This window comes from Typopeltis vanoorti, chromosome 4, assembly GCF_054136105.1.
Source record: "Typopeltis vanoorti isolate ZY-2024b chromosome 4, IOZ_Tvanoo_1.0, whole genome shotgun sequence".
NCBI classification, from domain to species: Eukaryota; Metazoa; Arthropoda; class Arachnida; order Uropygi; family Thelyphonidae; genus Typopeltis; species Typopeltis vanoorti.
Window position 1 is genome coordinate 7449728 of NC_143552.1, and position 24107 is coordinate 7473834.

At 36.5% G+C, this 24107-nt stretch overlaps 1 protein-coding gene across 5 annotated transcripts in view; it reads right to left on the reverse strand.

The window, feature by feature from the left end:
- The window catches only part of LOC150107090 (uncharacterized), a 277723-nt gene that overhangs the window by 203785 nt on the left and 49831 nt on the right, over nucleotides 1–24107 (reverse strand). For all 5 annotated transcript variants that reach the window (XR_016548230.1, XR_016548229.1, XM_090391628.1 and 2 more), the window contains exon 4: nucleotides 8727–8831. Coding sequence is in view for 3 of the 5 variants with exons in the window: in XM_090391628.1 (XP_090247754.1) it covers nucleotides 8727–8831 (105 nt within the window). In the remaining 2 variants the exon portion in view is untranslated. The remainder of the gene's footprint in view (nucleotides 1–8726; nucleotides 8832–24107) is intronic.

The following is a 24107-nucleotide window of genomic DNA, read 5'->3' on the forward strand; positions in this document are numbered from 1 at the left end:
CTCCTATGTGTTAATGAATCAGCAGTGCAAAAAGTTTCAGCTTGAAGATTTAGTAATGTGCAACCATTACAGTCCATCCACCTTCTTTTTAAGTGGATGGACTGTAATGGCTTTATGTACATTCCAAAAAATGCCAAAGATTTATGGACTGTGAGATTGAAAAGAGTGAGAAGTGATGAGATGTTTGATTTTTCAAGGAGAACAGTGCAATAGGAAGTAAACAAAAGGGCAGATGTATTATTAGTAATCATAGTCACACGGTTATAATATGCATATTTCTACCACAACTAAAGTTTGTACTACATGTTCCTCCTCTCTACTCTGCTATCTAAATTTATTTTACCCATACAAGAATATTAGTTTTCCTAATTTTTTTAAACAAATCTCATTTATTACATTCACTTATCATAATCCCAAAAATTAGACAACAGAACTGTAATACAAATATAAATAAATACACATTATTCACATTTACTACCTCAGTAGACTTCAGTATAAAGATCTTATCAAAAATTTTAGTATCTGCTTTCGAGAAACATCAATAAAAGAGAACACAGAGAATAAACTATGTTGAATTAACATTTTTTTTTGTTTTTGTTTTTGTTTTTTTTTCTCCTAAACAATCCTTTCACACTGATAAAAGTTCTTTTTTGCTGCTTGAAGAATATTTTTATCTTGTCTCCAATATACTGAGGTAGTAAATGTGAATAATGTGTATTTATTTATATTTGTATTACAGTTCTGTTGTCTAATTTTTGGGATTATGATAAGTGAATGTAATAAATGAGATTTGTTTAAAAAAATTAGGAAAACTAATATTCTTGTATGGGTAAAATAAATTTAGATAGCAGAGTAGAGAGGAGGAACATGTAGTTCCTCCTCTCTAGTTCCTCCTCTGAGACAAAATATTATATTTTCAATCCAATTTATTGAATTTAGCAACACAGGATGGAGAAAACAAACAGTATATCAATTATTAAAAGCATTCACATTTTTCAAAAATGGTATTGCTATTTTATCCTTTTAAAAATGAGTCCTAGAATTTATATCTTCTGATGTTGTTTAGCATTTGAAAGAAAAATTCTCTCTGATAACATCTACTAGTCTCCAATTCTGTTTCTTAATTTTATTTTCCTTTCAAAAAATCATACTCCATTCTAATTTCCTCAACAGGAATACAAAAGAAAAAAATAAAATATTCACTGCTGCTCCTATGAGTTGTGCTGCTTCTTGGATGTGCGAAGGGATGTCTGCATATGTAGACACTCTTCTAACTTCAGTTAAACTTAATGAAATTCTCCTTATAAGAACAGTTTTATGATACAGTTTCAGCCTATTAAAGTAAAATAATAACTGGCAAGAGTGAATTTAAGGGATTTACCATTACAAAAAAAAACTATGCTATAGTTCAGCAATTCTTTATAACATAAGATTTAGTTATAAATTGTTATAACAATTTATACATAAAAATATATTAATCTTCTAATGGCATTTATGCTCCAAAGAGAGTAAAGAAGTTGTATAGCCTGAACTTCCTGAAGATAGACAGGCAGCCAATTCTTCACCCTCAGCTAATACTCATAGTTGACCCAAGGAGAGAGAGTTATGTGAATGATATAATAGGAGAGAATAGAATAATTGGAAGAGAGGGAATGGGAGAGAGAGATATGGGAATGACAGAAGAGGAGAGAATGGAAACCGTCGAGGAGAGGGAATGAGAGAGAGTTATGGGAATGATAGAAAAGGAGAGAATGGAAACAGTGGAAGAGAGGGAATGATAGAAGAGGAGAGAATGGACACAGTAGGAGAGAGGGAATGAGAATGCGAGTGAGCACTGGAATAAGGGATAGAGAGATGTCAGGAAGGCAGGTAAGTAGGGGAACACAGAGAAAAAGTGTTAGATGAGAGAGAGAAAGAGTGAGGGATGCATGTGAGCAATAAAGGAACAGGGTGGTAAGAGGTGAATGTATAGGGACTCAATGATCCATGGTGTGCAAGACAGGATGCGTGAGGAGTGTTTGCCTGGAGGAATGATAGAAAGTGTGGTTATGGCAATTAAGAGGGGTGAAAGGGTGGATGAGATGATTGTGATGGAAGGAACAAATTACTTGAGAGGTAATGTAAATTGGGCAGCGAGAGATATGAGATTCTTGCTTGAGATTGCACAAAAGAAGATACAGAGAAGAAAGATAGTGTATGTGTTGCCTAGGTATGACTGTGACGAGCTGAGCAGAAATATTGAATAATATAATATAATAGCTAGAATGTATCAGAAGAGAGGATTGGAACATGTGGATGCTTGGAGGGCATTTGAGGACAGAAAGGAATTGTATGCGAGAAACCACTTGCATTTGAATGAGGAAGAACATTGGCATCTGGAGAGATTGCTGTTCTGAACGAGTCGATGTATCAGGGAAACCAGAATGCCCAGGGTGGATGGTAGCAGGGGTGGCCTCTTGTGGGAATGAGGACGACATGAGGTAACGCTGCGCCAAGTGGAGTCTAGAGGGGATAATGTTGGATATAGAAACAGTGGCATTTTTACGCTTTACACTAATGCCAGGAGTATCCAGAATAAAGGAGAAGAATTGTTTGCGCTGATGGCATCAGCCTGGCCAAAGATTATTGGGATCACAGAGACGTGGTTGACAGAAGAAGATATAATAACAGGAATAGAAGTAGCAGGGTACAGCATTTTTCGGCAGGATAGGAAGGGAAAGCGTGGTGGTGGAGTACTGCTTATGATAAGTGACGACTTACGTAATCTAAGAGTGGAGGCTTTGGAAGGCAGTGACAATAATGATTTTGAAAGCATATGGCGTGAGGTAGAGGTGGGCAAGACAGGATATTTAGTGGGGTTTTGCTACAAACCAAGGAGCACAGAGGGTGGGGGACCAGGAGATGTTTAGACAGTTGATCTTGGCAAATGCAAGAAGAATGATTGTTATGGGGGATTTTAACTACAGCAGTATAATTTGGGGAGAGGAAGATGCACGTAGCAATAAGGGAATGGAATTTCTAGAATTCTTAGACAAATGTCTCACGCAACATGTAATAGAGGGAACAAGAGGTTCAAGAGTTTTCGATTTGGTCATAGCATCAGAAGGCCAGGCAGAAGAGTTGATAATAACTGAGATGACATCTCGACCACCAGTTGGAGAGACTGACCATGTAGTTTTGACTTGAAAGATGAATAGACATGCAGGAGTATCAAAGAGATGGGAACGTATGTGGAATTATAAGGCAGGTGATTATAATAGTCTTAGACATCAACTTGGGAAAGTTTTATGGAGGGAGGAATTGGAAGGCCGGGATATCATTAGTGCTTCGAAACTGTGAAGGAATATTTGTTAGCAGCAATAGTAACTGTATTCCACAAGTGAAGAAGAGGACACAATTTGGAATAAAGTGGATGACAAACAATATTAAACAGGAACTGCATGTGAAGAAGCAGCTATGGAAGAGATATGAGGAGATAGGTGAAGAGAGATGCATGAAAAATATAACACTTTGGCCAGGAGAGTGATTAGTATGGTAAGGAAAGCAAAACTGAAATATGAGAATTGGCCCTAAGATCAAAAGAAAATCCTAGGGATTTTTTTAGCTGTGGCCAGTAGGAGGAGAAATGATTGTGGAAGAATGACATTGTGGTACAAAAATGGGAATAGAGTGACTGATCCAGAGCACATAGTGGAATTGTTCACTTTATGAATGAACACTTTATTGCAGTATTTCATTCCTGGAGGAGTAAATTTTAATACTAGAAGGATAGGGCAGGTTCAGGATTTAGAGGTAAAATTTAGAAAAACTTTTTAGAATTTGCAGCTTCCCTCAGAAATTCAAATAACTTAATTCAAATAAGATCTTAACAACTATTGATGACACACAAATTGGCCTATAATTAGACACTTCCAGTCTGCTACCACCCTTATGCAATGGCACTACCTTCCTTCCATTCCCTGGGCACCTTTCCTGTAGCCAGACTTTCATTGAAAAGCCAGGTCAAAGGAGTTGTAATTTCTTTAGCACATTCTCTCAAAACTCGTGGTGAAATACCATCCAGTCCCACAGCTTTACTGACATCCAGAGTACTCAGTATAGGCCAATTTGTGTGTCATCAATAGTTGTTAAGATCTTATTTGAATTAAGTTATTTGAATTTCTGAGGGAAGCTGCAAATTCTAAAAAGTTTTTCTATTCTACATTTGATGTGATGAAGCATGAGGTGTTTTTTTTTTCCCGCTGATTATGGATGCAAAAAGGTAAGTTGAAGGAAATGATTGTCTTGGTTGGTACAAATGATTTGAGATGCAAGAAGTATTCTATGATGGAAGTTTAAAAGAGTTGTTAGAAAAGGCAAAACTGAAGAGTGAAAAGATGAAGATTGTAGGTCTACCATGGTATGATAGAGGCAAACTAAGGAGGAGTGGCGTTGGTAGCAAATGAGTCTATACATAGATTGCACAGAAGGAATGATGTAAGATTTGTTGATCTGTAGTCTGTGTTTGATGGAAAGAAGGATTTGTACAATGCTGATGGACTGCATCTACATGGTTTTGGTATTAGGTGTCTGGAGAGACCATTGTTCAAAAACATGCTGAAGCAAACTCAGAAAACGTTACGCAATTAGGGTGGAAGCAAGTGAGTTTGTGTGAAGGCACCTATGAGGTAAGTGAGTGTGAGAATTACCAAAAGTGGAATCTAGTCTCTCAAGTAAAAATATCGAATAGGGTAGTCATTTCAGGATGTAAAGGTTGGTGGGGTACTAAAGAGATGCAGCAGTTTCTATATACCAATGCCAGAAGTATCAGGGACAACAAGCAAGAGATTTTGGCATTGGTTAGTGCAACCTTGCCAAAAGTTATAAGCATTAGTGAGACTTAGATAACAGCAGATGATGTAGTTACAGGGATTGAATGTGAAGGGTTTAGTATTTTCAGAGAAGATAGGATGAAGGGGAGGAGAACTGCTGATAATGACAAATGAATTGCAGCAACAAAAAAAAAAAAAAGGAGGCTGTTCATTTGAAACAATATGGTGGGTGATTAAGACAAAATATACAGTGGGTTGTTGCTGTAAGCCAGAGAGTTCCACACATTATCTGGAAGACATGCATCGCCATTCTCAAGAAAGGATATATGTGGAAGTACAAGGCAGATGATTATGACAAGCTTAAGAAGAAGCTTAAATATGTACCATGGCACAAAACACTGCAGGGTAAGGATGTTAGTAATGCATGGAAGTTAAGGGTCATCTAGAGGAAGCAATATAAAATTGTATACCTAGAATAAGGAGGATTAATCAGGTAGGAGTTAAATGGATGAGTAATATCATTAAGCATGAGCTGAAGAAGAAGAAAATGCTGGTCACCTTTCTCTTTATATAAAGAGAAAGGTGACCAGCAAACTCATGGACAGTACATGGCTCAGACAAGAAAGGTGAGCAGCATGACAAGGAAGACAAAATCAGATTATGAGAAGAATCTAGCCAAGCAGGTCAAAGGAAATCCCATAGAGTTCTTTTATTATGTGGCAAGTAAGAGGAAGAACAACTATGGAAAATTAACCTTAATGATAAAATAGTTCAATTACTGAGTGACCACTTTGCAAGGGTATATCATCTAGTGAGGTTACTGATGTAACCTATGTGACAGACATTAATGTGGGAACAGAAGTGGATGAATTAGAGATTCTTAGGACATTGCAGAATTTCAATGTAAATACAGCTGTAGGATTAGATGGGATATCAGCTAGGGTTTTGCAAGAATGTGGTGCAACGGACTTGGCAATGCCATTGACTAGGCTCTTTAATTAAAAATCTCAGCTTTGGTTAAGTTCCAAGGGAGTGGAAAGAGGGAAAAATAATTCCCTTGCATAAGGGAGATTCTAAGACTGCTGTAGCAAATTATAGACTCTGTTATGCAAATTAGACTCTGTTATGCAAATTAGAACAAACAGGGATAAATATGACACTGGTTAAGTGGATAAGAGAGTGGCTGCTGGACAGACATCAAAAAGTGGTATATGGAGGGGGCAGAATCAAGGTAAAAACAGGTGACTAGTGATGTGCTGCAAGGTTCAGTGCTGGGTCCATTGCTGTTTAATTGATAAATAAACGATATAGGAAATAACCTGATAGGAAATATTCAGTTGTTTGCTGATGATGCAAAATTAGGTAGAGTAATAGTTAATGGGATGTGGAGAATTTGAAGGGTAATTTAAATACGTTCTTCAGGAGAAATGCAAAGTTATGCATTTTGGGATAAACAGATTACAAGCTGTGTATCACATTAATGCACTGTACTCTAAGAAATAGATGAAACTAGAGATGGTGGTGGTGGCAGGTAGGGAATTTAAAGTTTAGAGGACATATTGCTAAGGTAGCCCATAAGATTACCTGGCTATTGAAGAACACATTAACAAGTAGATATAAGGAAGTTATTCCTTTTTATAAGGCCTTGACATGCCCACATCTGGATTACTGTGCTCAAGTCTGGTCCCCTGGGTTTCTTGGAGATGAGAAGGCAGTGGAGAGGACTCAGAGGCGAGTGACCAAAGATAGTGCATGGCCTGTGGAATGTTCCCTATGAGGATAGATTGAGGGTGTGTGGATTGCAGAAATTGGTTGATAGGAGAAAAAGAGGGGATATGATAGAAACATTTAAGCGGCTTTAATGTTTCTAGAAACATCCTCTCTGGAAGTTGAATAAAGGTGTGGTTAGTAGAGGTGTGAGGACTAGATTTTTTGCTTGGAGAGTTGTGAATGAGTGGAATGTGTTGCCAGCATCAGTTGTGAGTGCTCTGTCAAGGGGTTCAAGGAAAGGTATGATTATGTGGATAGATTGGGTCTCCTGCGATGAGTCTTTGGACTCCATGGAGGTGTCCATATAATAATAATAATGATAAATTATGTGAGCAGTATTCCACAGCATGATCCACAAGACCAAACTTATCCTAGTTGTGATTGGAGATGTGTTCTAAGTGGATTATGGCTAATCTATCTGTCCAAAGTACCCGACTAGCGGGATGAGAGAACTTTATATACTCCATGAATTGAACAGGAATAAAAATCAGCTCCCTCCACTCTTAATTCCTGGAGTCCTTTGACCAAGCAGTTTACTTTAAGCCTCAATTCTGGGAAGGTGCCAATGGAGTAGAAGGAGGGCAAAATAGTCTCACTGCATAAAGGAGGCTCGAAGGCAGAAGTAGCAATTACAGGCCAATCAGTATTTCAGAAGTTGTGAATAAGGTATCAGAGAAGTTGATAAAATACAAAATTCAGACCTGGGTGGACAGGAATATGATACTTTATAAGAGGCAACATGGTTTTGTGGAGAATAGTTCTTGCCTTAGTAATCTGCTTACTTTTTATAATAAAATGACAATGGAGTTGGATAAAGGAAGTGGCTACTCAATGATACTGCTAGATTTTGAAAAGGCATTTCAGTTCCACATAGAACTATGCTGCATAAATTGTAGCAAATGGAGAGGGATATGAATCTGGTGATTTGGATCCAAGGGTAGCTGAAGGATAGATATCAAAGAATGGTTTATGAAAGAGTTCAGGAGGAGGAGGAAGTGACTAGTTATGTGCAACAGAGCTCAGTACTTAGTATTGTTGTACTTAGTATTTGTTGATTATGGGAAAGGTAAATGGGGGATACTTTAACATGTCCAAGTGTAAGGTGATGCACTTTGGAAAGAAAAGAACTCAAGTTGTGTGCCACTATATCGATGGAAGTGAACTGCAGGAAACTGATGAGGCCAGGGATTTGACTTCAACTTTCAACTCTCCATTGACAATGTCAGTAGGGAGTTGAAGTGTAGAGAGAGAGAGCATATTGCAAAGGTAGCAAAAATAGCACATCAAATTATGTGCTGGTTGAAGAACACACTGACAAGTAGGGATAAGGAAGCTATTGTTCCCCTTTATAAAGCCACATCTGTACTAATGCGCGCAGGTCTGGTCACCTGGATTCTGTGGGGATGAAGTGGAGGAGATGATCCGGAGGTGAGTCACAAAGATTATGGTCTGTAGAATGTTCCCTATAAGAAGAGATGACGGTCAGTGGGCTTCAAAAACTAGCTGATAAGCTAAAAAGGGGCATATATGTTATTAAAGGGATTTTATTTGATTGACAATAAATACTTTTTTCAGTATATGGCAGGAAGAGAGATAATGAGGGAGTTGCCCCTGGAAATTGTGTAAGAGTGTAGCAAGGATGTTATTAATAAATCTTTTGCTTGAAGGATGGTGAATGGGTTGCCAAACATGGCTGTGAATGCTTTGTCAATGAGTAAAATAAGTATCATAACTTCTTAAACTCACTGAGTGAATAATCAGTCTCATACAATGCATCTTCTGACCTCATTGAGATACCATTTAATATTATTACGTGGCAGAAGGTAAGGGAGGGGAGAGGACATTATTATTGTGTAAATGTACAGCAAAGGGAAGAGTGAGAATAGAGTTTTTTTACAAGGAGAGTGATGGGTGAGTATAACGCACTGTAAATGCAAGAAACATGAATGAATTTAAGATTAAATATGATAGATATTTTGCTCACTAAGTGAAACCTTCCACAATAAATGACTTTATGAAGATTTGTTATAATAATAGTAGTGATAAATACTCCTATAACTTACACAAACTTCTGAGATATTTAAAGACATAGGCCAACATAAATTGCTACTACTGAAAGAAAGAAAGAAAAGTGTACCAGTTTACCCGTAAGAGAGACAAAAGGGCAGTAAGCAGCCCCAGAACTTTCAGATGCATTCGGCATTGAGAACAATCTGCTATCATGTTTCCAAGTGCCCAACAAGCCAGATCCTACCAAAAAAAAAAGTTTCAATTTTAATATACAAGTATAATAATAATTTTCTTCACCATACAGTGATCAGTATTCAATTATGGCACAATTGAGATTACTCAGAAATTATGTCAAGAACATTATTCACAAATACAAACAATTTTTTTAAAATACATATTACTCAGTGAAATTATTGTCCAGCATCAATTAGCTAACATCAGATGGCACCAGATATATTTTAGAATTTAATTTTTCCACATCATGTTATTTTGTCAAGTAAGATGCCATCTGCATTTTCTCATATTTGTGCATAATCACACATTTGTACTTCGTATTTGTGCATAATCACAAATTTGTACTTCATATTTGTGCAAATATCGAGTACAAATTTATCCCAGATTTTGGGATTAAATTACAGACAAAAAATAACTGGCATTTTATTTATTAATTATAGTTAATTTATAACATAAAATTGGAGAGATGAGATGGCAGCAGTTGTCTGCTATGCTTATCACCGTAAGTCTTCTAATCATCAATAAACGTGAATTCTCATAGCAGTAACTAATGTTCCCTTTAAGCCAGGCCAGCAAATGCGCAATCCTGATGTTCTCAGCAGCAATTGGGTTGGCCTGAGCACTCCTGGGACCAGAGAAGTGGGGCACTGATTTTCAAAAATATTTTTATTCAGTTGAAAATATAATTGTACATAAAATACATATTGAATTATATACATACATATTGAATTATCAGTGTTGACTAATTCATTCAGCCATGATAACTTAAAATTTCCTGCAGTTTTAAAAGTCATGATTTGTCTCACACCCATCTTTTTACTGGACACTTTGTCAGAATCAAACTGCTCTGTCAATATTATGATAACAAAAACATACTTTGTTAGTGCAAATTGTTTCTGACAGTAAGAGGGGAAGAGAGACTTATTAGCTTTCTGCACTGGCTGCTACATAGCCATGCAATTATGCAGCTGAAAGAGAACATTGCCTGTATCAACTCTGGCTAGAGCTCAGCTGCCTACAAATTCCCAAAGAGCTAAAATAATCCTGCTTACTCTCTTTAAAGAATAAAATGTTAAAAGAATTTTATTTATTTTTTATAATACAAGTATTCAGTAATAACACAAGCCAACAAGGTGTTCCATCATAAGTGACAAAGTAATTCCACATAATGATTCTGAAAAGTTCAATGCAACTAAAACATTTGCACTGCTTCACAAAATTTCACCACTCATCCATTATTCACTAACTCTTGTTATACAGTTAGGTTCGAGGAATGGGGGAGGAGTTGATAAATAATCAACTCCTCCCCCATTCCCAGTCCTTCTCGTCAACAAGATTTTAAAAATGCCATCACCATACCCTACATCCGTGGCACATCCGAAAAAATAGCCAAGATACTAAAACAGTACAACCTACACACAGCATATAAGCCCCACCGCAAACTTGCTACCCTTATCCGTTCTATGAAAGATCAGCTCCCTCCTCTCTCTCTGCCTGGAGTTTAAAAAGTACCCTGTTCCTGTAAGTTGGCATACTTTGGACAGACAGGCAGATCAGCATCCATCCGTCTAGAGGAACACAAGTCTTACATCTTCAAACACAACTATGGCCATTCAGGCTTGGCTGACCATGTTTTGGACACCACCCACAGGGTATCATGGAAGAAAACCACCATGCTCCACCACAGCAAATTCAAGAAAGAGAGACTTTTCTTAGAAGCAGCAACAGCTCTCAAAAACCAACCAAATCTCAATAAATACGGTTGCATTAAGCTTCCGAAGATTTGGGAAACACTCATCACCAGAGTTCCCACCTTACATTCCAGGCCACCTACTACTGCCCTTAGAGGGCGCTCTACCTAGATAGGACTTTAGTGTCACCCACGTGGTTGGGCTTAGTATTGTTTGTTATTTGTGTATATGTTACATTAATTGTTTTTGTAATCCCCATAGATGTCCTAGTGACTAGGACGAAATACAGGAAGTATTAAATTCTATTTTAATTCTTTTTGAGTGTTGTAAAAAAATCCATTAAGCCTCCAACATGATGTCCTCACAGCACTTAAGCCTCTACACACGTTTGTGACTGTCTTTGGGTGGGAGATGAATATCATTACCTGCTGTGTGAGACCACCACCCTGCTTACTGGAGGGCTGAAGTAGCTTGAAAAAATTCCGTGTTTGGTCTCTAGTGCAGGGTTTCTGAACCATATAAAAGAGAAATAAAACTACAAAAAAAAAAAAAAAAAAGTAATAAAAACAGAAAACTTCTTAGCCCACACAGTATTAATATACTATAAGCTTACATTTTATTATATTACAACATAATCCTGCACATAAAAAGTGCAGGATTATGTTTCTGAACCACTGTTGTTTAATTTGTATTTCAATGACAGAGAACAAAATTTGAGAGAAGATTGGGAAGATATTCAGCTGTGTCCAAATAATGCTAAATTAGCATATGTAACAGCAGAACTTGAACAGGTGCAGTCCAACAATGTCAAGTAAAAGACCATACATTTTTGACAGAGCAGATGGAATAAGTTAGTGGAATTATTACTATTCAGGCATCTCCATGGGAGTCAAAAAACTCATTCCAGGAGATCCACACTACCACTGTTCACACAATACCTATCATACCTCTCCTTGAACTCGTTCACCTCAAGTACTCAACCATTCCTTCTATTTATCATTCTCAAAACCAAAAAAATCTAGTCCTAACACCTTAATACAATTTCCAGGAGTGACCCCATGTTCTTCTGCTTCCTGCCATGTACTGAAAAAAACATGCACTTCAGTGCCAATCCAGTAAAACCTGTTTAATAGCTTATATACACTATATACTTCTATCAGCTAGTTTTCAAAGCTCACAGACCTTCAGTCTATTCTCATATGGAGCATTCCATAGACCTGCCATACTCTTGCTCAATCACCACTGAATGCTCTCAACCACATCTTCATTTCTTCAATAACTACATAATCAGACGTGCTGTTCTGACCACCTTTTCAATGTGTCCTCTAAACTTCAATTCCCTGTCCATAATCACTCCCAAATTCTTTGCTTTATCAACCAATAATGATGTGACTGCTAATCTATACTGCAGGATCTTCATTGATGTAGAGATCCTCTTTCTAGCTTTGCATCAACAGCAAACAACTGAATATTTAAATCAACTTGTATATCACTGATGGACATATTAAACAACAGAGAACTAAGTACTGAGTCCTGTTGTACAACAGGAATCACTTGCCTTCCTCCCAAACTTCCTCACACACCCTCTTTGATATGACCATATGCCACTCCCTCATCCAAGGCATTTAACCGTATCACCAAGTAGCCATTTTTTTTATATAACTTAATTTTTCACTTTATTATAAAATGTTAGAAAATTACTAAGGCAAGACATGCCCTTCACAAAATCATGTTTCCCCTATAGAGTATCATATTCCTGTTCGACAGTCCTGAATCCTGTGTTTTACCAACTTACCTAACACCTTTATCACTAGTATACTGATTGGCCTGTAATTTACTGTCTTTTTATGAGCCCCTTTAATGCAGTTGTAGTTTCACTGTAATCGATGTACTGATTTGTTGTGTTGACTAGGAAGATTGTCAGACATTTAATGTGAGACTTTAGTGCAGTGAAACTATCACCGCATTAAAGTCTGACAATCTTCCTAGTCAATACAACATGATTGCTTCCTTCAAGAAGAAGTAGTATGGCTACACTGATTACTGCAAAGTTCTCTGATGTTATGACCAAATCCAGTACTCTCAAACTTTGTGTCCCCTCCATTACATGTTGTCCCAGGTAATTAACTCTTAGCAACTGCATAAATTTCATGTCCTTCCTTTTCTCCCTATGATTATTCCCCCCTTCTGTGTCTCGATAGTTGAAGTCACCCATAATAATTACTCGACTTACACTCGCTGTGCAAATTTGCCAATGCATATCATCTGCATTCTCTTTAATACTGTCTAGTCCAGGAGAGGGAAATGCAGTGCCTGCAAGCATCATGGTGCCTGCATTGAATTTTTAGTGTGCCCTCAGAGAAATTATTGTAAACTGCTTTATTTGTGCCTATTAAGAGAAGTTACCAAATTACAAGTTACTGATTATAAGTTACCAAATGCGAACGCTCTCACTACTCTTCACACCACTTCTAAACGTTGTCAGAACCCTTTGTTTTTTAGTATGTGTGTTTGGAATCACTCCCGCTATCAGTGTAAATGTAAAATACTTTGTTTACAAACATATTTTTAACCCTTTATAATGGATAAACGTGAAAGGAAAAGAATGTACTATTTTAATGATGACTGGGAGGAAGAGTTGGAAGTTTTTTCACTTGGTTAGACTATAAATTATATATTTAGTTTAATCCTTTATCCAAGTGTAAGCAAACAACGTTTGCACCTGAAGTATCTTCAGGACTGGGGCAACTCATGGTAAAAGTGGTATAAGTTCTCATTACTTGCCTTAGGATCTCCCATAATGCAAAGCACATCTCCTTAAGGACATGTATAATAATTATTATTATTCATGACACCTAAAAGGAGTCCGAAGACTCATCGCGGGAGGACACCTACAACTGTCTCAACCACTAATAATGCTATGCATTAAGGGAAGGGCCACTACCCACACTGGTTTCGACCTCTATTGAGGTCTCATCAGTGGGAGCCAGATCCAGTGGTGGTGATACCAAGGTGGAAGTAATGGAGAAGTCATATTTACCTATACGAGTTGCCAAAACTAAATATATAATTTATATATATTATTTCTGGGAAAACTCCCATGTTACTCCTCTTAATAAACTATTATAATTACGGCTATTTTGCCTGCTTCAGTGTAGGAGTGCCCCTGTTTAAATGCCGTGAGTAAACAACCAATGACATTTAAACAGGAGCACTCCTAAACTGAAGCAGGCAAAATGGCCGTAATTATAATAATATATAGTCTAACCAAGTGAAAATAACTTCCAACATCTTTCTCTAATCCAGAGTAATTTAATAATAAGGTGTGACACCTTTTGGCAACTCGTATAGATAAATATGACTTCTCCATTACTTCGACCTTGGTATTACCACTGGGTCTAGCTCCCACCGATGAGAACCCTAAGGGTCAAAACCGGTTGGAAGTTATGGATATGGGTGATGGATAGCAATGCTGTAGCCAATGAAGTTCTGAGGCTTGGCTGTTGCTGTTACCCAGGTAGAGAGGTAATGGATGGCAATGCTGTAGCCCATGTAGTTAACTGAGGCACAGCTGTTGCTGTTATCCCTCAGATGAAATATGAGCGCTTCTGCTCAGTGGTGAAGTGAGCCTGCCACTGGGTAGAGCCAAACACTGAGAGGTCTTCTCAGTGACAAGATGAGCCTGTTACTGAGGGGAACAACAATGAGTTTTGATCCTTCAGGTAGCTGGTGATCCAGGGGATCTCACAAGATTTTAGTGTATTAATACACTGAAACTGATCTGGGTAATGGCCCTTCCCTTAATGCATAGCATTACACATGTCTGCAAGGAGATGTGCTTTGCATTATGGGAGATACTAAGGCAAGTGATGAGAACTTATACCACCTTTACCACGAGTTGCACCAGTCCTGAAGATACTTCAGACGCAAATTTTGTTTGCTTACACTTGGATAAAGGATTAAACTAAATATATAATTTATAATGGGAGGAAGAGTATTGCTTTATCAATGTTAATGGCAAATGTATTTGTTTATTATGCAATAATAGTGTGGCTATTTCTAAAAAAGTAATGTAGGAAGATATTTCAAAACCATTCACACCAATTTTAATTTTGACTATCCAGTGAAATCCTAAAAATGAAAAAAAAAAAAAAAAAAAAGATTTTATCTTTGAAATCATCCATTACTAAACAGCAAAGTTTTTTTTACTAAACCGTTGCAACAGTCAAAAGCAGCAACAGTTGCATCTTTTAAAATTTCACATTTGCTAGCTAAGAAGAAAAAAAACATTTACAGATGGAGATTTAATTAAAGAAGCTATATTAGAAGCTGCAGATATACTTTTTGAAGATTTCAAAAATAAAACCGAAATAGTTTCGGCTATAAATACATTGCAGTTATCAGCAAGAACTGTAACTAGAAGAATTGAATCAATTGCAGTTTATTTAGAAAGAGAATTAGCAAATGATATGGCAAAATGTGTTTTCTTTTTGCTACAGCTGGATGAATTGATAGACATAACAGATACATCACAATTAGCAATTTCAGCGAAAATGGTATTTCATGATTTTTCTACAAAATAAGAATTTCTTAAAATTCTTCCATTGAAGGGGCACACTAGAGGAGAGGATATATTTTCCGTATTTAAAGATTTTGTACTATACAAAAAATTATAAATTCACAAATTAACTTCAATTACTACTGATAGTGCACAAGCAATGACTGATAAGGAAAATCGATTTATTGGCTTGTGCAGACAGGACTCTTTATTTCCTAAATTTATTGCATATCATTGTCTTATTCATCAGGAAATGTCATACACTAAAATTGTCAATTTTAAACATTTAATGTCAACTGCAACAAAAATTATTAATTTGATAAAATCAAACGTAACTCAACACAAGTTATTTAAATTACTTTTGAAAGATGAAAACACTGAAAATGATGACCTACTATTACAAACTGAAGTGAGGTGGTTGAGCAGAGGTAAAATACTTGAGCAATTTATTATTCTTGTGTCGCAAATAAAAGAATTTATTACATCAAGAGGTAATTTTTACGAAGAATTAGAAAATAAAAATTGGTTAATAAATCTTGGATTTCTAACAGATATAACGGCAAAGTTTAATGATTAAAATTGACAATTACAAGGGAAAAATTCCATTTCTTTTTTTTTTTTTTTTTTTTTCAAATCCTAAAACACACCACAAATCAATATCACCAGAAATGAAGATCAGTACTATCGACATAAGAAGCCTGAATGGCAAAGAAATGGAGCTAGCTGAGGAATTAGATAAGTACCAGATCGACATAATAGGGGTGACTGAAACAAAAAAGACAAAAAATCGGTCAGAGCTTTCTGAGCAATAAATACAGAATGTTATATTCAGGCAATGGCAATCAAGGAAAAGAAGAAGTAGCCATAGTATTCAACACTAAATACAAGGCTAATCTTCTTGAATGGCAGGCAATTTCAAGTAGTGATGTGGGCAAATATCAGAATGGGGAACTGGACAATGAGACTTATTTGTGCTTATGGTCCCACAGAAGGTTCTCCTAACGTAGAAGTAGAGGAATTTTTAGAGGCTTTACAAAAAGCAACTGACACCATAAAAAATGAAATGTAGGTCTTTGTTGGAGATCTAAATAGCAGAGTAGGAAATTATTGCCAGACATACAAAAATATTTTGGGAAAATTTGGAGAAAAGAGCAAAGCTAATAATAAGGGCAAATACTTGTTGGATTTCTGCTCAGGACATGGACTGGTTATTACTAACACCATGTTCCAACATAAAAATGTGCACAAATTCACATGGAGAGAAGAGGCAAAGAATAAGAAAAGTCTCATTGACTATATTATTCTTGATAGTGATGTTTTCTCTGTGGTTCAGAACACTAGAGTGTACAGATTATTTGAAATTGGAAGTAATCACCACTTAGTCTTAAGCAGGATAAAATTGAATTTCATATTGAAAAGAAGAACACATAAGAAAGTTTTAAAACGAATAAAAGTTGAGCAGCTCTGAGATGTGAACTGTAGACTAAAATATACAAACATTACTCAAGAAAAAAATGAAAGAGTTTGAGAACAGGAATCAAACCTTGGAGATTCAGTGGCAAGGCCTGAATAAAACATTGATTGATTCTGCCAGAGAGGCATGTGGTAAGGTTGTCTGCAAGGATTGAAAAATCAGAACTCCCTGGTGGACACAGGAAGTTAAAGAGGCAGTGAAGGAAAAGAAGAACGTATATCAAAAGTTCCTGGCAAATAAGCCAGTTTGTGTTCTTAGAGAATACAGAGACAAATGTAAGAAAGCTAAACACTGTATAAAACTAGCTAAACAAAAGTCATGGGAAGACTTTGGTAAGAACATAGAAAATAAATATCAAGCAGGTGGCAAAGTATTCTGGAGGTTATTGAAGAAGTTCAGAAATGGAGGAAAGAGTGCTGTAAAAGGAATTAGAAATGATAAAGGTGATATGAAAACTGGAGATAAAAGATATCCTTAAGTATGGAGTAATTACTTCGAAAAATTGCTAAATGAAACCCATATATAAAAAGGAAAATAAAACTCAATGTGAGAATTATTATTATTATTATTATTATTATTATTCAGGCCTCCATGGAGTCAAAAGACTCATCGTGGGAGGTCCTTCCTAAGAACATAAAGTCTGTCAAGACTCATCGAGGGGAGGTTCCCCCCCTAAGAAACAAAGTCTATCATACCACTCCTTAAACTCACTGACCATTCTCGCCCTCACCACTCTATCAGGTAATGCATTCCACGGCTCAACCACCCTCCATGCAAAGAAACCACTCCTCACCCTCTTGCTCACAGTTTCCTTTCGTAACTTTCAGGGATGGCTTCTTGTCATCACTCCTTCCCGCTGCTCGACCAAGTGAAAGAACTCCCCAGTGTCGACCCTGTAACCACCTCTCAACAGTTTAAAAGTCTCAATCATATCACCTCTCCTTCTTCTATCTGCCAAACTCTGCAGTACTATTTAAATTATTTTAATTATTATTGAAATAATTACAGAGCTATTTCTATACTGAATGTTCCTGCTAAGATTTATGCCAGTAAACTTGAGAAACGGTTGAGAAGGATTGTGAGGAGAAGCTTGGTGAGGAACAAGCTGGATTCAGGTCAAATAGAAGCTGTCAGGATCAGATCTTCACTTTACATCAAACAGTTGAGAAATCATGGGAATATAACAAAGATCTGTATTTAAGTTTTGTCGATCTGGAAAAAGCATATGACAAGGTGCCAAGAGAAAAGCTATTCAAAATGCTACAGTTATATGGTATCAATGGAGCATTATATCAAGTAATACTTAGTCTTTATCTCAGATGTAAGTCAGCAGTTAGAATTAAAGGAAGTACAGAAAGGTGATTTAATGTTAAATCTGGTGTGATTCAAGGATGTACATTACCCCCTCTGTTATTCATTATCTATATGAATCACATTATGAAGGAAAGTAGTATTAAACATGATATCAGAATTGGAGATGTTAATGTCAGCTCCTTGCTTTATGCGGATGATGTTATACTTCTAAATAAATCTGCTACAAGTCTGCAAGATTCCCTGACTAAATTGAATAACTGTTGTGATAGGCATGGTATGAAGGTCAGCAACAGTAAGACAAAGATAATGAACATAGGCAGAAGCATTGTGAATGGAGAACGTATAGAACAAGTAAAACATTTCAGCTACTTGGGCACAATTTTTAGTGAAGATGGTAAATTAAATATGGAAATAGGCAACAGAAACAACAAAGCTGGTATGGTAGGAAGCCAACTGAATAAAGTTATATGGAATAAGAGAGAAATTAGTCAAAACACTAAATTAGCTGTATACAAGACAGTGTTCAAACCAATTTTAACTTATGGATCTGAGAGCTGGGTCAGAAGTAAAACACTTGACCAAAGACTAGAGACCACAGATATGAGAGTCCTGAGAAAGATTATACGCATGAACAGATGGCAACATCATATTAAAAACGAGGATATTAGGAGAGAACTTGACATTGTCAACATCCAGGAATGCGTTAGCAGAGCTAATCTCAGGTGGTATGGTCACTTAAACAGAATGGGCGAAGAAAGATTAGCAAAACAAGTGTTTTCTGCCAGGTTGGCAGGAAAAAGACCCAGAGGAAGACCAAGATATAGGTGGATTGATACGGTAAAAAGTGCGTTAGAAGATAGATAATAAATATAAGATCTGACAATGTTGTAGCTTTGACAGGTAACAGATTAATTTGGCAGAAAATTGTAGGTAGGAAGTTAGTAATGATGTAAATTTTTCATTTAGTACTATCATATCCTGTACAACCATTGAGGGTAAATGTCAGGAATTTGATGATGATGAAATTCCCATAATGCTGATATAATTAATGAAGTCAATACTTTCAAGTGTAAGTTGGAACTATTGAAATCCCATCTGATGAAAAATTCTTTATCACATTTTCCAAATGTAAAACACATCAATGAAAGTTGGAATAATGAAACATTTAGCACTACATCATATATAAAAATCACAGACACTATTAGAAGAGTTTTTCTTCCTGCTTTCAAGATTTTGCAACTTTAGAACCTGTTGTTAGATTTTTCCTAAATCTGTTTAACATTACTGAAAATGATACCTGCTAAAATTTCCAATTACTTCAAGCTACGTAATACAGAAGACTTGGAAATTGAAATAATTAATTTGCAAAACAACATAATTTTAAAAGCTCATCATGATGACAAAATGTTCTGGAAGTTTATAGATAGAAATACTTTTCCTAGTGTTTACGGGGCTACGGCAATACATAATTAGTCAAAATTTAAACTATTGAATAATATATGTATAAAAGTTAAGTTAAGCAATACAGTATTTACATATAAACAAAATTACAGTCAAATGTGTTTGTACAAATTAATTCTTTGTAAAAAATTAAAAACATCATGCAATCTGCCTGAGTGTATATGGCTTGATTAGATATGTAAAAATTTCATTCCTCTTTTGTGTAAAGTGCTGGCACTCCACCAGAATTTTGCATTGTTCACATATGGGAGGGTCATCAGCACTCAGTAAATAAGAATGCGTAAGATGACTGTGACCTATGCGGAGCCTAGCAAGAAGAACTTCCTCCATTCTCTTTATACATTGAGTAGAATGTCAATGCTTAATTTTGATGTTTAATATCATACAATTTGTTTGTCAATGCTTCCTGCCATGATGACTCCCACTGAGCAATTAACTTTGATCTTATAAGCTTTATGTATATGGTACTGTCAAACAGCATGTGGAGAAAGTATGAGCTGATTTAGCAGCTGCAGCCTCGTTTCCCTTAATTCCAATGTGGCTGGGAATCCAGCACAACTGAATATCAAAATAAAGGAAGTTCATTTTGTGAAACAGGTTAGCACCTCATAAAGTACTGAATGTGGATTGTACATAGGAGAGGAGATAACCTGTAAAGAGCTCAATGAGTCTGTATAAAGTATACACTTTTGGTAGCAGTTTTCTTTTATATGCACAAGTGCAAGCTGAATGGCATGCAACTCTGCTGTATAATTACTGAAGTTTGGTAGGACCTGGTTGAAGATAATAATGTCAGGAAACGCAGCAGCATAGCCAACAAAGGTATTAGTTCTTGAACCATCAGTATAGATGGGCAAGTAATTGGTGTCTGTCTACCTGCATTAAATAATTGCAGGTAGACAGATGATAGAGTATGAGACTTCTATAGCTGACAAAGTGAGAGGTTGCAGGATGGAGTGCAAACCTGCTGTAGAGGGATGCTGTTATATTTAGTGTAGGCAATGTTGTCAACATTCATACCAACAGCTTGCACAGTCTCTTTACATGCATACCAAAAGGATGTATAGCTGTTTAAAGTGTGTGATATTGAGCTTCCCAATGCAGAGAAAAGGCACTAGTCCATGTAGGATGATCTGGGAGAGACTTTATCTTTAGGGCATAATTAAGAGACAACTGTTTCCATCTAAGTGACAGAGCCGGTTCATTTGCTTCAACATAAAGACTTCGAGTGGGTGATGTGCGAAAGGCACCAGTAGCTACTGTATACCCTGATGATGGATGGAATCCAACCATTGCAGGTTACTCTGTCTTGCCGAACCATAGACTTGAGATACAATCCAGATTTGAACATCTAAGTGCACGATAAAGATGGAGCAATGAAACTCAATCAGCACCCCACTCAGTAGAGGATAGAGTGCAAAAGAGGTTCAAAGCTCTCTTGCACTTTTCTCTTAGTTGACGAATGTGTGCTATAAATGTAAGTTTTCTGTCAAAGATGAGTCCCAAGAACTTGGCTTCTGTAGCTACTGGAATAAGAGTTTGTCCCATTCTTAATTCATGATCTGGGTGATGAGTGTTTTCGACAGAAGTGTACACAGACACTTTTTACTGTTGAAAACCTAAACGCATTACTAAGAGCCCACAGAGAAACACGATCAATTGCTTGCTGAAGTTGTCTTTCAATTGCCCTCATGTTATGTGAGTGACAGTAAATTGTGAAGTCATCGACATATAGAGTACTGTCTATAGTGGGAGGAAGCTGTTCAGTGACTGAGTTAGTTTTAATAGCAAAAAAGGTCACACTTAAGCCAGAGCCTTGGGGAACACTCTATTCTTGATGATATGGTCAAGACAGCATACTTCCCACTCTGACTTGGAAAGTCTGCCTGGAAAGAAAGTTTTTAATGAACACAAGAAAGTGTCCTTTGAGACCTAGATTACAGAGGTCTTTTAATATGCCATATCTCCAGACTGTGTCATAAGCTTTTTTCATGTCAAATAAAACTGAAACAAGGTGTTCTTGCTTCAGAAATGCATCTTTTATACAATCTTTTTTTTTTTTAAGATTTAAAGATTTAATCTTTAAATCTTTAATCTTTTATACAAGTTTCTAAATGAACCAAATGGTCTAAAGTTGAACAATGTCAACTGAACCCACATTGTGTATTGGAGTGAAGATTGTTGCTTTGTAAATACCCAGCGAAGTCTGGCATTAACCATTTTCTCTAGTATCTTACAAAGACAGCTGGTCAGAGCAATGGGTCGATAATTATTTGCTTGTGTTGATCTTTTCCTGGTTTTGGGATAGCAATGATAATTGACTTATGCCAAGAATTTGGACACTCTTCCTCTGCAAGTATTCTATTGTATAATAAGAGAAGGATATCCATAGAAGATGATGGTAGATGTCTTATCATTTCATAATGGATGTCATCAGGTCCTACTGCACTATGGTGAAATTGCAGGAGAGCTCTTTTTAGTTCCTCCTTAACAAATGGCTGATTGTATAACTCAAGAAAGTTGGTAGAAAAATTTAGCCTTTGTTTCTCTTGCTGGTCTTTAAGTATTAAAAATTCAGGAGGATATGAAGCTGTTGCTGAGATTCTGGCAAAGTTTTCTCCCAGAGTGTCTGCAATAGCTTTGGGATCAGCAATAATGCTTCCATTATGGTGTTAGATTGTGATAGAGTGGAAATTTATGTATTCCTATCTTATCACAGTCTAACATGCTTTTCCAAACAAAAGAATGAGATAAATACAGTAAATTGCCTCTAAGTGTAAAATAAGTAATATGTATATGTATATCAAGCATGTTCTGTAATGAAAGGGTAAATAAGTATATATTTTGTGCCATTCGCGAACGTGGTTAATTTAGTACTGAAAATGTAAAACATTATCAGAGCTTTAGAAATTAACCTGTGTAAAATAATTATAAAATGTAAGCACAAATTCAACAGTTGGGGAGGGAGTCAAGTCCAAAGGTTATGGAGTCGTAACGCGAGGGAGTGGCTCGCCCCAAGTAAAGAATGACGTCAGCGTACGTGAAATAAGCAGGGCAGAGAATGGATGCCGTGACGTAATGGCGAGTGTGAGGCGGCTGGACATCGAAAAGGGCGAGAATCACCAAGAAGAATAGGGGAAATAAAAGGGTCATGCGACCCTGTAACAAGGCTTTTTTTCCCTGGATCTCCTGTGTGTTTGTCTCTCGTAGTGGCGGAGGGTGCGAGTGCCCTCAATGTCGGATGGTGCCCCAGTATAGGAGAAATCCCGATAGGCAGCTATGGTCTTGGTGGCCGTATTCACCGCGAAAAGAAGAAAGTCTGGCAGTCCACAGAAGGCCTGTTCCTGTGAACCTATGAAGCACTAAAGAATCGAAAAGGGAAGATAAGTAAACTTTGTTTGTGTTACACTGAATAAGAATGAAAGATTTGTGTCATGTTAATATGTTATAGAAGAAGAACATTAATGATCTAGGATAGGATTGTATTGTTATCACTTTAGAAGGATATTGATTTTTACCTTACTATCTGTCATTGTGTTAAAGTTCGCCTTTATATTGAACGAAATTAAGGATATGTTTAGAGTAAAGAATTGGCATAATATAAAGAAATTGTGAAAGATATGAATGTTATCTTGTGTAGTCTGACAGAGCTATGGAGTCTTAGATTGATTGTGATAAGTACATGACTAATGCATTTGCGAAGGTTAAAATAATTCATACTTTAGGAAGCAACTGTATAATATTCTATAAGTGTAATAGTAGTGTTTAAATATTATATACCTTGTCTGGAACTCCCTTAAGATGGGATTTTAATTTATGTTATTATGTGTATCAACTTTTGGGTATAATAAACCTTGCTTTTGATTCTAACAAAGACTTTGTGATTTCTGGAATCCGATGCACCGCTTATAAAATATTAATGCGAACCTATGTGGGATATTAGAAAAGAGTAAATTTTGGCCACGTCTGCAAAGTTAATAGGTATCATTAAGTACTGTCCTGAGATTACCTCTTGGTTGTTAATATTAATTAATCTAATAGCGCTAAGTGGCACAGCGAAACAAATAAATTTCTTGGCGTTTTACGAGAGGTAAATCTCACACACTCTGATACTCTGGTACTGCCTCGTTCTCGAGGAAATTCCATTGTCCCTCAGAGGTAACACGTGCTACCCGATAGAGTGTATTACGGAGATATAGCATAAAAGGTTAAAATAGTTGTGATAAGAAATCAGCGACACAACATAAATGGCGATAGGATATTAATAGAATAAGGTTAAGATAGAAAAGGGTTTAGGTTAGAAAAGATTGAATAAAATACAACGGTTGTACAAAAAAATAAAAAATGAGGACCGTTACAACAATGGTCTAAGGTAGACAAACAATGTGTGCTATATCTGCCTTTCATTTGGTGAATTTTATCTCGTACAATTTTTGGACTGGTCATTTGATTAATTGATGTAGTAAATTGGATCCATGATTGTTTTTGACTCTGAGGTCTCACATAACATGCTTTGGCTTGAGCACACTTGAAAGCTATCAAGTTTAATGTGGTGAGGTATCTACGAAATATACCCCATGCTATGTTTTGATCTTTTTTGGTAGCTGCTTGACTGATAGCATCAGCATTAAATTTTGCAAGATGGAAAAAAAAAATTTTCCAGTCAGCCTGGTCAATTTTCCATATAGGTATTCATGTGGGTGAACATGGTTCCTGTGAGGACAATGTGCAAAGAACAGGAAAGTGATTGCTTCCATGCATGTTCTCTTCAACGCCCAATGTGA